We start from the raw sequence: 14,460 nt of genomic DNA on the forward strand, positions 1-14,460 counted from the left end.
TTCATTCCTGTATATACCTTTGATATAGTTATGCATTTGTTAGTTGTAACACATGTTTGGTAATTAATTTTGAATCATTTACTTCCGCAAGACTTTATCGACCTATTGAATCAATAAAAGTATGTAAGCAAAGCAGTGCTACATATATGAAATAAATAGATGCATGAATTCGTATTCTACCTGTACTCAAGGAGAAACAGTCAGCACTAAAAACTCGTACTATCCGCACATAATTTTAAAAGGTTCATACATCTTTATACACACGTATTCATGTTGATTCTTTCCTAAATTCGTTTTGAATATCGAATTTTTCAAATAAAATGAAAATGCATCAATAAACATCTTATCCAAGTTTTCCAGGTGAGTATTAACTCATGATGTACACCCTGTAAACGTGTAATTATGAGGTTTAACACACCTCCTCTTCTGCTTCTAAAGTAGTTTAAGTCAATATCGATTTCCATCCTTTCATTCCCTTGCATCACTAACGAGTCCTATACAGCTGTATATAGTCCAGTGTAATTCATGTTTGGCATACGGTTACTATTACCATTTTAGGTGCGATCACGTGTGTGTTGATCAGTTGTTTCTTTTAAATGATGAACGCAAGACACACACATGAAAGAGAAAGAAGACTTTTCCACATGTCTATAACGAGAATAACTACATGTTTAATACGCTCACGGTATAATAGAATATACATTAGAATCAGCGAGGAGGAAATCAATCATATAATCCAGCACAGATAGTTAAGAAAATACTTTGCAGCTTACACGGACCGCAGAATGTTTTAACAGTGCGTTTTGGTATGGCCTTTCATGTGGTTTTGTAGTGCAACATGGGTTCAACATTTAACAGCATATATCATATATTTGGAGTAGATTTAAAAGGCACATTTAAACTACTTGATTATTTGGAATGGGTCGTGTTTTACGTCATTATCACTCAGAGCCTCTGGCCGCTACGATTTGTGTTTGATTTAAGGCGGTGAGAAAGAGAAGTACGATATGATATGATGCTAATATTGAACTAGGCCAGGGATCGGGCAATGGTCTTATTGTTGAGTGATTCAGCAATTTGATTGTTGATCTCGTTCCTCTTTTCGATTTTTGGTAGACAACATTTTCACTTAGTGAGCCTTACTTTGCTTTGCTAGCGTAAAGCATACATCGTAAACGGAAAGTAATTTTTGAAGCCAAATAATGGTTTGCTAGCTTCTAGTAGCAAAATCCGTCAAACGTTAATACTTTCAATAGAGATTGTTAAACGTGTAATGTATGAAAAATAATGTATTAACTTTGTCTATCATTACAGACTGTGTCACATGTAATAGTTTGTATGTCTGTCTATCGATGTACATTGTGTCATATAAAATACAACTCTGACCACCAATACAAATTATGTTACAGGAAACACAATAATATGTTTTATGGTCTTTATTTAACAATATAGATTGTGTATTCCTGTCTACCGCAATATATTGTATCACATGTAAAAAAAATGATACTGTCTCATGTCAGATTATATCACATGTTTTATTATGATAACGTCTTTATAAATGTCTATCACTTCAGATTGCATCACATGTAATATAATTACTAACATCTTTATATATGTCTTTCGCTACAAATTGTGTCACATGTTATAACATGATAACTTCTTTAGCTCCGTCTCTAAATTAATGTATATCTCATGTAATGAAACAACATCACGTCCTCTACCTTTCAATGCAGAATTTGTAAATATAATGAAATATTAACTTGTATGTCTGTTTTTATCAGATCAGATTGCGTCAGATGAAATAAAACAATGGCGTGTTAATACATTACTACATTATCAGTAATGCTTGTGTCTCGTGTATTGGCAGAATAATTTAAGTACTCAAAGCTTGTATAGAAATATATACAACGCAAGTATAAAATAGTTGAGAATCCATATGACATCGATAAAAAAACAGACAAGTTCAATGTATTTTTTTTTTTTTAATTTATTTCTAACTCGAACAAGTGCTCCAGCACATATCTTTCCTGAAATCGGTACTGTGTATCGGAAAGTGTTACACGAAGTTTGTTCACTTAGTTGCTGGATACGATAACCTTCAGAATTATGTAAACACTGAAAAAGATCTTTTTATAAAAGTTCTGATTACCTGTTCGTGCATTAGGAAGTTACAATTCGAAACCAGGCAAACAAGTATTAAGCATCATAATTGTCACCAATACCATGTTATAGTATCATTTTAAATGACAGACCGGGAATAAAACCAATGTCTTGGAACATATTGCGCCGTCAAAATAACTTAACTACAAGGCTATTTTCATCGTAAAACTTAGAATTGCACCGATATCAAAGCTTGGAGATTTTTTGTTTATTCTCTTTGTTCTGTCGACCGTTCAGATTGTGCATCGTCTGTGTCCGTACTACCAACAACAGGAGAGTTCTTATCCGATATGTCCGTACTGGTGCCCGTATGTAATAACCTGATATTTTCGTCAGTACTGCTTTTCCATCTCCCTATACGCTGGTTTATTGCACATGTCTGTATAAGTTAAAAAATGCATAATATGAAAATTACAAAATATGACATATACAACAATAATATTGCATCGCATTGTTTCATTCATAAGGCATAGGTATTATGAAACCTATGCAAAAGTAATTGGTATCAACAAGAACTGTTATATATTCGATTTTATTTGTATGTTCTAGTCTAGCATCCATTATTTGTAACTACAATCAATACCACTTAATGTGTAACTTACTTCCTTAACAAATAATGTGTCAACTTGTACAATTAAAGTCTATCACACTTAACCAAAGTCTTTTCCGCTTTATTGATTATTACTGTCTGTCCCGCTATATTAGTTAACTATTGTCTATCCCACTTAAATATATACTGCTGTCTATTCAGCTTAGTTTATAACTCAAGTTTATCCCACTTAATTTGTAGCTACAATTAATCCTGTTGTATTTGTTTACTTTTGCCTGCCCCACTCAATGTGTATTCTACTGTCTATCTGAATTGATATGTACCTAAGGTCCAAGGAATTTGTAGCAACAGTTTATTCCGCTTCTTTGTAACTACTGTCAGTTCCACTTGCATTTTATATTACAATCCTACTTAATTTGTATAGTACTGTCTATAAAACAAATATGTTATTTGTTAGTACGGTCAACTGAATTTGTAGCTACAGTTAATCCCATTTAGTTTGTAACCTATGGTATATCCCATCTAATGTATATACTACTCTCCAGTTCCCGTTTTTCATTAATACAGATAATCCCGCTAAATATGTGTTTGTCCCTTCTAATATGTATACTCTGCTTCACTATATCCAACTTTCTTTGTTAACAGTAGTTCACTTTATTCCACTTACTTTGGATTATTTGCTACTCTCTATCCTACCTAATTAGTATACTCTGCTTCAATTTCGTCAACTTGATATGTATACTGTGCTACACTCCATCCAACCTACTTTGTTTGCATTGCTAAACTCTATCCCATTAACTTTGTATATTGGGCTACACTCTATCCTATCAACTTTGTATATTAGGCTACACTCTATCCCATTAACTTTGTATATTGGGCTAAATTCTATCCCATCAACTTTGTATATTGTGCTAAGCTCTATCCCATTAACTTTGTATATTGGGCTACACTCTATCCCATTAACTTTGTATATTGTGCTACACTCTATCCCATTAACTTTGTAAAGTGTGCTACACTCTATCCCATTAACTTTGTATAGTGTGCTACACTCTATCCCATTAACTTTGTATATTGTGCTACACTCTATCCCATTAACTTTGTATATTGGGCTACACTCTATCCCATTAACTTTGTATATTGTTCTACACTCTATCCCAGTAACTTTGTATATTATGCTACACTCTATCCCATTAACTTTGTATAGTGTGCTACACTCTATCCCATTAACTTTGTATATTAGGCTACACTCTATCCCATTAACTTTGTATATTGTGCTACACTCTATCCCATTAACTTTGTATATTGTGCTACACTCTATCCCATTAACTTTGTATATTGTGATACACTCTATCCCATTAACTTTGTATAGTGTGCTACACTCTATCCCATTAACTTTGTATACTGTGCTACACTCTATCCCATTAACTCTGTATATTGGGCTACACTATATCCCATCAACTTTGTATGTTAGGCTACACTCTATCCCATTAACCTGTATATTGGGCTACACTATATCCCATCATCTTTGTATATTGTTCTACACTCTATCCCAGTAACTTTGTATATTATGCTACACTCTATCCCATTAACCTGTATATTGGGCTACACTATATCCCATCAACTTTGTATGTTAGGCTACACTCTATCCCATTAACTTTGTATATTGTGCTACACTCTATCCCATTAACTTTGTATATTAGGCTATACTCAATCCCATTAACTTTGTATATTGGGCTACACTCTATCCCATCATCTTTGTATATTGTGCTACACTCTATCCCATTAACTTTTTATATTGGGCTACACTCTATCCCATCAACTTTGTATATTGTGCTACACTCTATCCCATTAACTTTGTATATTGTGCTACACTCTATCCCATTAACTTTGTATAGTGTGCTACACTCTATCCCATTAACTTTGTATATTGTGCTACACTCTATCCCATTAACTTTGTATATTGTGCTACACTCTATCCCATTAACTTTGTATATTGTTCTTCACTCCATCGCACTTACTTTCTACATAGTGCTACACTTCATTCCAATTAATGTATATACTGTGCAGCACTATTTACAACCGTAGCTGTATAGGTTTTGGGAATGACGACGAAATATCAATCATATTGTTTTTCCCTTACCGTAGGTTCATCCGAAAGATATCAACAAAATTTCGTTTAAATTCGATTTCGATTTTCCAAATACAATTGATATTATTTATTGTGTTGTCANTGCTACACTCTATCCCATTAACTTTGTATATTATACTTCACTCCATCGCGCTTACACAGTGCTACACTTCATTCTAATTAATGTATATACTGTGCAACACTATTCACCACCGTAGCTGCATAGGTTTTGGGAATGACGACGAAATATTAATCAAATTGTTTTTTCCTAACCGTAGGTTCATCCGAAAGATATCAACAAAATTTCGTTTAAATTTGATTTCGATTTTCCAAATACAATTGATATTATTTATTGTGTTGTCAAGGGCAATTTCACTGACTTAACAATTTAGAAGAAAGCAAGTAAAAAAAAACGTAGCAATTGACAGGACACTTCATAAACACTATAAAAAGTCTGGTTAACTAAATCACATTGTTATTGAAAAGATCTCAAATTGGAACTTCGTATTATTGATTGAAGTAGTATTTCAAGTAGAAAATTGCGATAGGATGGGATCTTTAGTTTTAATTTGATTAGTTTATAGAACAACGGTATAAAAAAATCCTAGTGAATAAAAACATTTTGTGTCAAGCTCAGCTAGAAAGTGATCGACAGAGTAATAATATCAACCGCAGCTACATGCTGGTCAAAGGACATCATCATGCATATAGTGTATAATGGTGACCAATCAGGAGATTTCATTTTCTCTTGTATAATGAAGAATAATCTTCGTTTTAAATACTTACGTCCGTAATATCCACCACATTCAGCAGTATACCACAGAGGACAGACAATGACGTCATGATAACAAGTGCCAGGAAGAAATCACGGTACCCTCTCAGTGGACGGCTGATTCCCTGTCTGTAAGTACATTTATGTGGAGAACATACATACATTTTACGTCACAATGTAACAATATAGTGTAGATTTGTCCATGGGGAAGCATTGACTTAATGTGTAAAAGCGATAGGTGGACGGACATTACTTTGGATTATATATGTTTTTCATAAATCCTCAATAAGGTTAACATATATACTACTTGTAGGCATTAAATATAAACAAACATACTTATCTTGTTTCTGTAGTAAATACCCGTCTAATAGCAGTGAAAGTCCTATAACAGTGTTCCGTACGAGGTACATTATGCCGGTTACAGTTCCAAAGCGCGCACGAGGCAACAATAATACCGCTACTTGCCACATACCGAGCTGAAAAAGGAATAATTGATTGAGTGGTCTTATAGAAAAGAAAACAAATACTAAAAAAATACCACTTTAGAAAAAAAAAAAAAAATCAAATCAAAAGTAAAATCAGACTTACTTCAGTAACAATATTAGCAATTCCCAACGTTATGGTGAGAATGAGTGGATGAACGGATGGACTAAACCCTAACAAAGAAAAAACAGGTATCATGGTCGCTGCTGCACAGGTCATCAATACGCCGATACAGTCGATCTTATTCTGAAAATATCAAATATAGTTATATTATTTACTTATTTATACCATGGTTGTTACAATTATCAACATATCAACCAATCCGCATCTTAAAATTAGCTTTTATGGAGATTGTAGTTTACATTATATACAGTACCTGTAAATACAATAAACAAAGTTGATAAAAAACACAATAAACATTGCGATTTTCTCATGATAAGCATTGCAGATAACGTGACGTGTTGTTTTATGATATTATGATAAAATGAAGTTCTTTCATTACCAATCATGTTTCTGTCGTCTATTGAAGGAAAGCACCAGCTTTTCAGTTTAAACAAAGTTTAAAAAAATACTGATAGCAGTAATTGTAACGATCAGATAAATTCGCGACGTACCAAAGCGAGAGCTATGAGAGGACCCACGATGAAGGGTAATACAGCCGAGCCAGTGATGTATGAAGAAGAAGTCGCAGAGAATCCGTATTCTATCACCAAATACTCTCTGTAACGATAACAAATACTCTCTGTAACGATAACAAATACTCTCTGTAACGATAACAAATACTCTCTGTAACGATAACAAATACTCTCTGTAACGATAACAAATACTCTCTGTAACGATAACAAATACTCTCTGTAACGATAACAAATACTCTCTGTAACGATAACAAATACTCTCTGTAACGATAACAAATACTCTCTGTAACGATAACAAATACTCTCTGTAACGATAACAAATACTCTCTGTAACGATAACAAATACTCTCTGTAACGATAACAAATACTCTCTGTAACGATAACAAATACTCTCTGTAACGATAACAAATACTCTCTGTAACGATAACAAATACTCTCTGTAACGATAACAAATACTCTCTGTAACGATAACAAATACTCTCTGTAACGATAACAAATACTCTCTGTAACGATAACAAATACTCTCTGTAACGATAACAAATACTCTCTGTAACGATAACAAATACTCTCTGTAACGATAACAAATACTCTCTGTAACGATAACAAATACTCTCTGTAACGATAACAAATACTCTCTGTAACGATAACAAATACTCTCTGTAACGATAACAAATACTCTCTGTAACGATAACAAATACTCTCTGTAACGATAACAAATACTCTCTGTAACGATAACAAATACTCTCTGTAACGATAACAAATACTCTCTGTAACGATAACAAATACTCTCTGTAACGATAACAAATACTCTCTGTAACGATAACAAATACTCTCTGTAACGATAACAAATACTCTCTGTAACGATAACAAATACTCTCTGTAACGATAACAAATACTCTCTGTAACGATAACAAATACTCTCTGTAACGATAACAAATACTCTCTGTAACGATAACAAATACTCTCTGTAACGATAACAAATACTCTCTGTAACGATAACAAATACTCTCTGTAACGATAACAAATACTCTCTGTAACGATAACAAATACTCTCTGTAACGATAACAAATACTCTCTGTAACGATAACAAATACTCTCTGTAACGATAACAAATACTCTCTGTAACGATAACAAATACTCTCTGTAACGATAACAAATACTCTCTGTAACGATAACAAATACTCTCTGTAACGATAACAAATACTCTCTGTAACGATAACAAATACTCTCTGTAACGATAACAAATACTCTCTGTAACGATAACAAATACTCTCTGTAACGATAACAAATACTCTCTGTAACGATAACAAATACTCTCTGTAACGATAACAAATACTCTCTGTAACGATAACAAATACTCTCTGTAACGATAACAAATACTCTCTGTAACGATAACAAATACTCTCTGTAACGATAACAAATACTCTCTGTAACGATAACAAATACTCTCTGTAACGATAACAAATACTCTCTGTAACGATAACAAATACTCTCTGTAACGATAACAAATACTCTCTGTAACGATAACAAATACTCTCTGTAACGATAACAAATACTCTCTGTAACGATAACAAATACTCTCTGTAACGATAACAAATACTCTCTGTAACGATAACAAATACTCTCTGTAACGATAACAAATACTCTCTGTAACGATAACAAATACTCTCTGTAACGATAACAAATACTCTCTGTAACGATAACAAATACTCTCTGTAACGATAACAAATACTCTCTGTAACGATAACAAATACTCTCTGTAACGATAACAAATACTCTCTGTAACGATAACAAATACTCTCTGTAACGATAACAAATACTCTCTGTAACGATAACAAATACTCTCTGTAACGATAACAAATACTCTCTGTAACGATAACAAATACTCTCTGTAACGATAACAAATACTCTCTGTAACGATAACAAATACTCTCTGTAACGATAACAAATACTCTCTGTAACGATAACAAATACTCTCTGTAACGATAACAAATACTCTCTGTAACGATAACAAATACTCTCTGTAACGATAACAAATACTCTCTGTAACGATAACAAATACTCTCTGTAACGATAACAAATACTCTCTGTAACGATAACAAATACTCTCTGTAACGATAACAAATACTCTCTGTAACGATAACAAATACTCTCTGTAACGATAACAAATACTCTCTGTAACGATAACAAATACTCTCTGTAACGATAACAAATACTCTCTGTAACGATAACAAATACTCTCTGTAACGATAACAAATACTCTCTGTAACGATAACAAATACTCTCTGTAACGATAACAAATACTCTCTGTAACGATAACAAATACTCTCTGTAACGATAACAAATACTCTCTGTAACGATAACAAATACTCTCTGTAACGATAACAAATACTCTCTGTAACGATAACAAATACTCTCTGTAACGATAACAAATACTCTCTGTAACGATAACAAATACTCTCTGTAACGATAACAAATACTCTCTGTAACGATAACAAATACTCTCTGTAACGATAACAAATACTCTCTGTAACGATAACAAATACTCTCTGTAACGATAACAAATACTCTCTGTAACGATAACAAATACTCTCTGTAACGATAACAAATACTCTCTGTAACGATAACAAATACTCTCTGTAACGATAACAAATACTCTCTGTAACGATAACAAATACTCTCTGTAACGATAACAAATACTCTCTGTAACGATAACAAATACTCTCTGTAACGATAACAAATACTCTCTGTAACGATAACAAATACTCTCTGTAACGATAACAAATACTCTCTGTAACGATAACAAATACTCTCTGTAACGATAACAAATACTCTCTGTAACGATAACAAATACTCTCTGTAACGATAACAAATACTCTCTGTAACGATAACAAATACTCTCTGTAACGATAACAAATACTCTCTGTAACGATAACAAATACTCTCTGTAACGATAACAAATACTCTCTGTAACGATAACAAATACTCTCTGTAACGATAACAAATACTCTCTGTAACGATAACAAATACTCTCTGTAACGATAACAAATACTCTCTGTAACGATAACAAATACTCTCTGTAACGATAACAAATACTCTCTGTAACGATAACAAATACTCTCTGTAACGATAACAAATACTCTCTGTAACGATAACAAATACTCTCTGTAACGATAACAAATACTCTCTGTAACGATAACAAATACTCTCTGTAACGATAACAAATACTCTCTGTAACGATAACAAATACTCTCTGTAACGATAACAAATACTCTCTGTAACGATAACAAATACTCTCTGTAACGATAACAAATACTCTCTGTAACGATAACAAATACTCTCTGTAACGATAACAAATACTCTCTGTAACGATAACAAATACTCTCTGTAACGATAACAAATACTCTCTGTAACGATAACAAATACTCTCTGTAACGATAACAAATACTCTCTGTAACGATAACAAATACTCTCTGTAACGATAACAAATACTCTCTGTAACGATAACAAATACTCTCTGTAACGATAACAAATACTATCTGTAACGATAACAAATACTCTGTAACGATAACAAATAATCACTGTAACGATAACAGATACTCTCTGTAACGATAACAAATACTGTCTGTAACGATAACAAATACTCTCTGTAACGATAACAAACACTCTCTGTAACGATAACAAATACTCTCTGTAACGATAACAAATACTCTCTGTAACGATAACAAATACTCTCTGTAACGATAACAAATACTTTCTGTAACGATAACAATGACTTCTCCAACATACAAGCTTAGCATGTATAATTATTCTGAGCATATATTTTTTTCCTGAGGATTGTACATGTATTTTTTTCATCGAATGAGGAGAATACTTTGGTTTTTTGTTCAGAGTTGACATTCAGAGAAAAATGTTAACGATATTCATCCAATGGGTTGAAATATAAATGACAGTCTTGAAGAAACAAGGAATATTCAAATAACAAAATGTTCAACCCGATAACAGTTCATTGACAGAAGTCAGGAAATGAAGAGCTTAACAATTTGGTGGTGAAATTAAAGACAAATTACGTCTGCAGCGTATGTTTTGTTATTTTGCTATAAATTATTTTATATAATGTTCACGCTAATTCCTCCTCTCTGAATTTTCTTGAAAACATAAACAGCCTTGTAAACTTTGCATTCATTGTAAACCGTAATTTTTCATCTGACTTAACTGGACAACACAAATTATAAAAGTCCAATTCAGGAGGAATAAGAAATAAGTCTTACTGAAAAAAGCGTGTTTCTAAGTTCCTTGGTCAAAAATGCTCAAACAAGGTTGTAAATGATCAAAATGCATGCATCCGGTCTTAAATAATTTTAAATATAGTATTGTCTGCAAATAAGTTCGTGAAATTCAGAACTTACATGTACTTCACCATAAAATATTTTCAGATATTTCGAAAACTAGATTACAACTTTTTAGGTTACATATCCACGAATCAGAATACTTACGGTAAGTTCGCATGAAAGCTGATTATCTGGCCATATAACAAAGCTACCATGCATACATGTATCCAAAACTTTCTGGGGACGGCCTTTATATCGGCAAGCGTCTGTAAGCAGAATGGAAATAATGTAGCGCATCATGGATGATCTAATTCATTTTATAAAATATAATGTGGTCAATGTGTTTTCTATTGCATACAGAACAAAAATCAGGCTATAGAATTTTAGAAAACATCTTTCTGCCTGGCCTCCTGTGGTCATTTAGTATATACGACGTATTAGATCAAAATGTAAGAAAGGCTCAGTGACAAAATATTACACTGATAAAAAGAAACCTACCATCGTCTTTTTAATCATTTCGTTTGTTCCGTTTCTGATCTGGTGCTCCGTCCAACCAAATTTAATGACGTTTTTATTCCTCGTTTTCTCCCACTTTTGAAAATTATGACAGGAGGGGGAGGGGGAGTGCCCGTAATTTATAAGGATAAGGTTTTCTTCGAAGTAAGTCTATATTCTCTTTATGAGGTCATGTTAACTGTAACCTCACACAGCACTTTGCCAAGTGCAGTACTTTTCTTTTGTCTAATTATAGTTTGCAACGAGGCTAATATGTGATGTATTGTGAAACAGATTCAAACCATTTCATTTTATATATTGATATGCATGTATCTTTGTACATACGGGATTGATATTTGAAGTCAACCTATAAATGGATGACAGACAACAGGTTACGGCGACAGCAGGGTAATAAACTTTTAGTCCACTCACAGTCTGACTGATATCCGTGTCCTTTGTTGCCTGGTCCATCTGACCTTTCCTGAGAACTATGGCAAGGCAACAGGCTGATAAAACACCAAGTCCACAAAGGAACGTCCCTGGTAACATAATATTACAAATCATGAAATGCCATAAAATACATATGAAAACAGGTTCAGTATTATGCATGTATATATTTCTTGGTAATGAATATTCAAGTCGAAATTGCATAAAATTATTTTTACATACAAAAGAAATAGATAACAACATTTCTTAAACAAATGGATCGTAGCTGTGATGGCAACGGGAAAAAAGGATTTTAACCTACCGGTCCATATGGCCACTCCGAATCCAATATCATTAGCGATAGTCGCCGTGAGAAAAAAGGTGAGCATCGAGCCTCCACGTTGACTAAGTATTATGAAGGACAGAGGCAAGAGAGACTCGTCCGAGAACCAGTGAGCGACAACTCGGCCTTGTACGACTGGACAAAAAAATGAATTATATTATTTTGAACACATAAATACCATGTGTGTCTCTATTCAACATTTATATGTAGAAGGCCGCCGATTTTTGTTACCGTTTACCTCATGTAAGTCAGACTACAAACATGAATTGAAGTAGTGTTACGTTACATATGATGGATTTATTATTTTTATTTTATTTATGGTTATAGCAGTTCGTATACTCACAACAGAGAGGCGTTTCACCAAACGCTAACAGGATCCGCCCCGTCACCATCAGTATGTACATGGGTGTGAGTATCGGGGTGTGTGACGCGGCACTCACAGCGAACAGCAATGACCCTAGGAATGGTAGTGACGATAGTAGGACAGCAGAACCTGGACAAGTAATGCACTGAATAATGAGAACAAAATAACAACACATGTCCGTGTGGTTGTGTCGGTAACATAAACTCATTATGTATGAGTTTATTTTAGAGGGGAATTACGACGATACTGGTAGGAGTGATTAAACAGCAGTGAACGTCGTATACAAATGATAGTATGACTATCGAAATTGATAACTTTTCTATAAATCGTCATTGCACACAGACGAAGTCAGCAAGCTCTTCGATATAAATAAAACGTTTTAGAAATACACACCGAAGAGCATATAATATGATCCCCCTACATGTAAAACTCGGCGAACCAGATGCTCCGGAAGGATTAGCGTTTCCAGCACATCATGTGAAACCGAACTTGTTAGTTTAGTTGTTTTTTTATGATACAGAAATGTTTAAGAGCTCTGAAACTAGAGTAAAATGATAACAGATTTACATCAAACACATTTTCTTTTTGGTCATTCAGTTTCGCTTTCGTTTATTGTTTCCAATTAACGCGGCATCATTTGTAAAATTGATGACACAAGCTATCAGTCTTGTACACATGTAATTAAAAAAAAACACTTTATATAAGGTTTAAGACGTCAGCATTACATATTGCTTTCACGTTGTGGTGGTAACTGTCTTGTTACCAGATAGTTAATGAAAACATTATATGTCTTTATCTTATATGAAGATAAAACTTTGCTTCCTAATTAGGGACTGTTGGTCAAAGTTATCACGCGCTGATATGGTGATAAGCATTTGATTTATTCAATATGAGCTGTCACTGTTTTTACGTACGCATTACAATGTCGTAATGTTTCCAGACAGACTGGTTTCAAACAATGGCTGTGTGAACGATTTACGCTTTTTGCCTGTAAAAAGATTTGACAAAACAGATTAATTTGATCGTTCGATTAAGGGACGCGTTGCATACTAGGCAAAACTTTGCACATACGTGCATGCGTATTTACAAACTGCAACTTAGTGAAAATATTACATGAACATATAACATATTATTATCTGCTACGAGTGTCTGTTCGGTGCAAGAAGGTTTAGTATAAGCCAGTTTGAAATCAGTCGGTGTGGTCGTTACATTAAACACCTAATTATTTATAGATAAAAAGATCCTTTAGATAGAAAATATTTGTTGTATGTGACACGCCTTGGACGAGCCATTCGGCAATGCTTTACCTTAAACTGAAACGATTATTTCTAAGGTTATCTTACAGTAATCTTTACGATCGTTTCTAAGGTTACCTTACAGTAATCTTTACGACCGTTTCTAAGGTTACCTTACAGTAATATTTACGACCGTTTCTAAGGTTACCTTACAGTAATCTTTACGACCGTTTCTTAGTTTATTTGATAGTAATGCTTACGATTGTTCCTAAATGCAATACGTACAATGTATGACTGTTCTAAGTTTACTTGATTGTAATACTTATTCTCGTTTCTAAGTTTCCCTGAAGGTGATCCTTATTCACGTGTCTACGTTTACCTGTAAGTGATACCTACCTAGTTCATCTGAAAGTAAAACTAATTCTCGTTTCTACTTTTACATAGAAGTGATACTTAACGTTTTTCTGAAGGTGAAACTTATTCTTGTTTCTAGGTTTACATAAAATTATACTTATTTTCGTTTCTAAGTTTACATAGA

At 33.5% G+C, this 14,460-nt stretch overlaps 1 protein-coding gene across 1 annotated transcript; it reads right to left on the bottom strand.

Annotated features, from left to right (window-relative positions):
• Positions 1 to 1,973: 1,973 nt before the first annotated feature.
• Positions 1,974 to 12,816, bottom strand: LOC110449571 (the record flags this gene model as incomplete). Its single annotated transcript, XM_021496521.1, has 9 exons — positions 1,974 to 2,539; positions 5,625 to 5,739; positions 5,947 to 6,086; positions 6,199 to 6,339; positions 6,708 to 6,813; positions 11,225 to 11,325; positions 11,987 to 12,093; positions 12,303 to 12,458; positions 12,667 to 12,816. Coding segments are annotated over 9 exons (1,187 nt in total), but the record flags the coding sequence as incomplete, so codon positions are not given.
• Positions 12,817 to 14,460: the final 1,644 nt, after the last annotated feature.

The sequence above is a fragment of the Mizuhopecten yessoensis genome, unplaced genomic scaffold (genome assembly GCF_002113885.1).
Source record: "Mizuhopecten yessoensis strain PY_sf001 unplaced genomic scaffold, ASM211388v2 scaffold4647, whole genome shotgun sequence".
NCBI classification, from domain to species: Eukaryota; Metazoa; Mollusca; class Bivalvia; order Pectinida; family Pectinidae; genus Mizuhopecten; species Mizuhopecten yessoensis.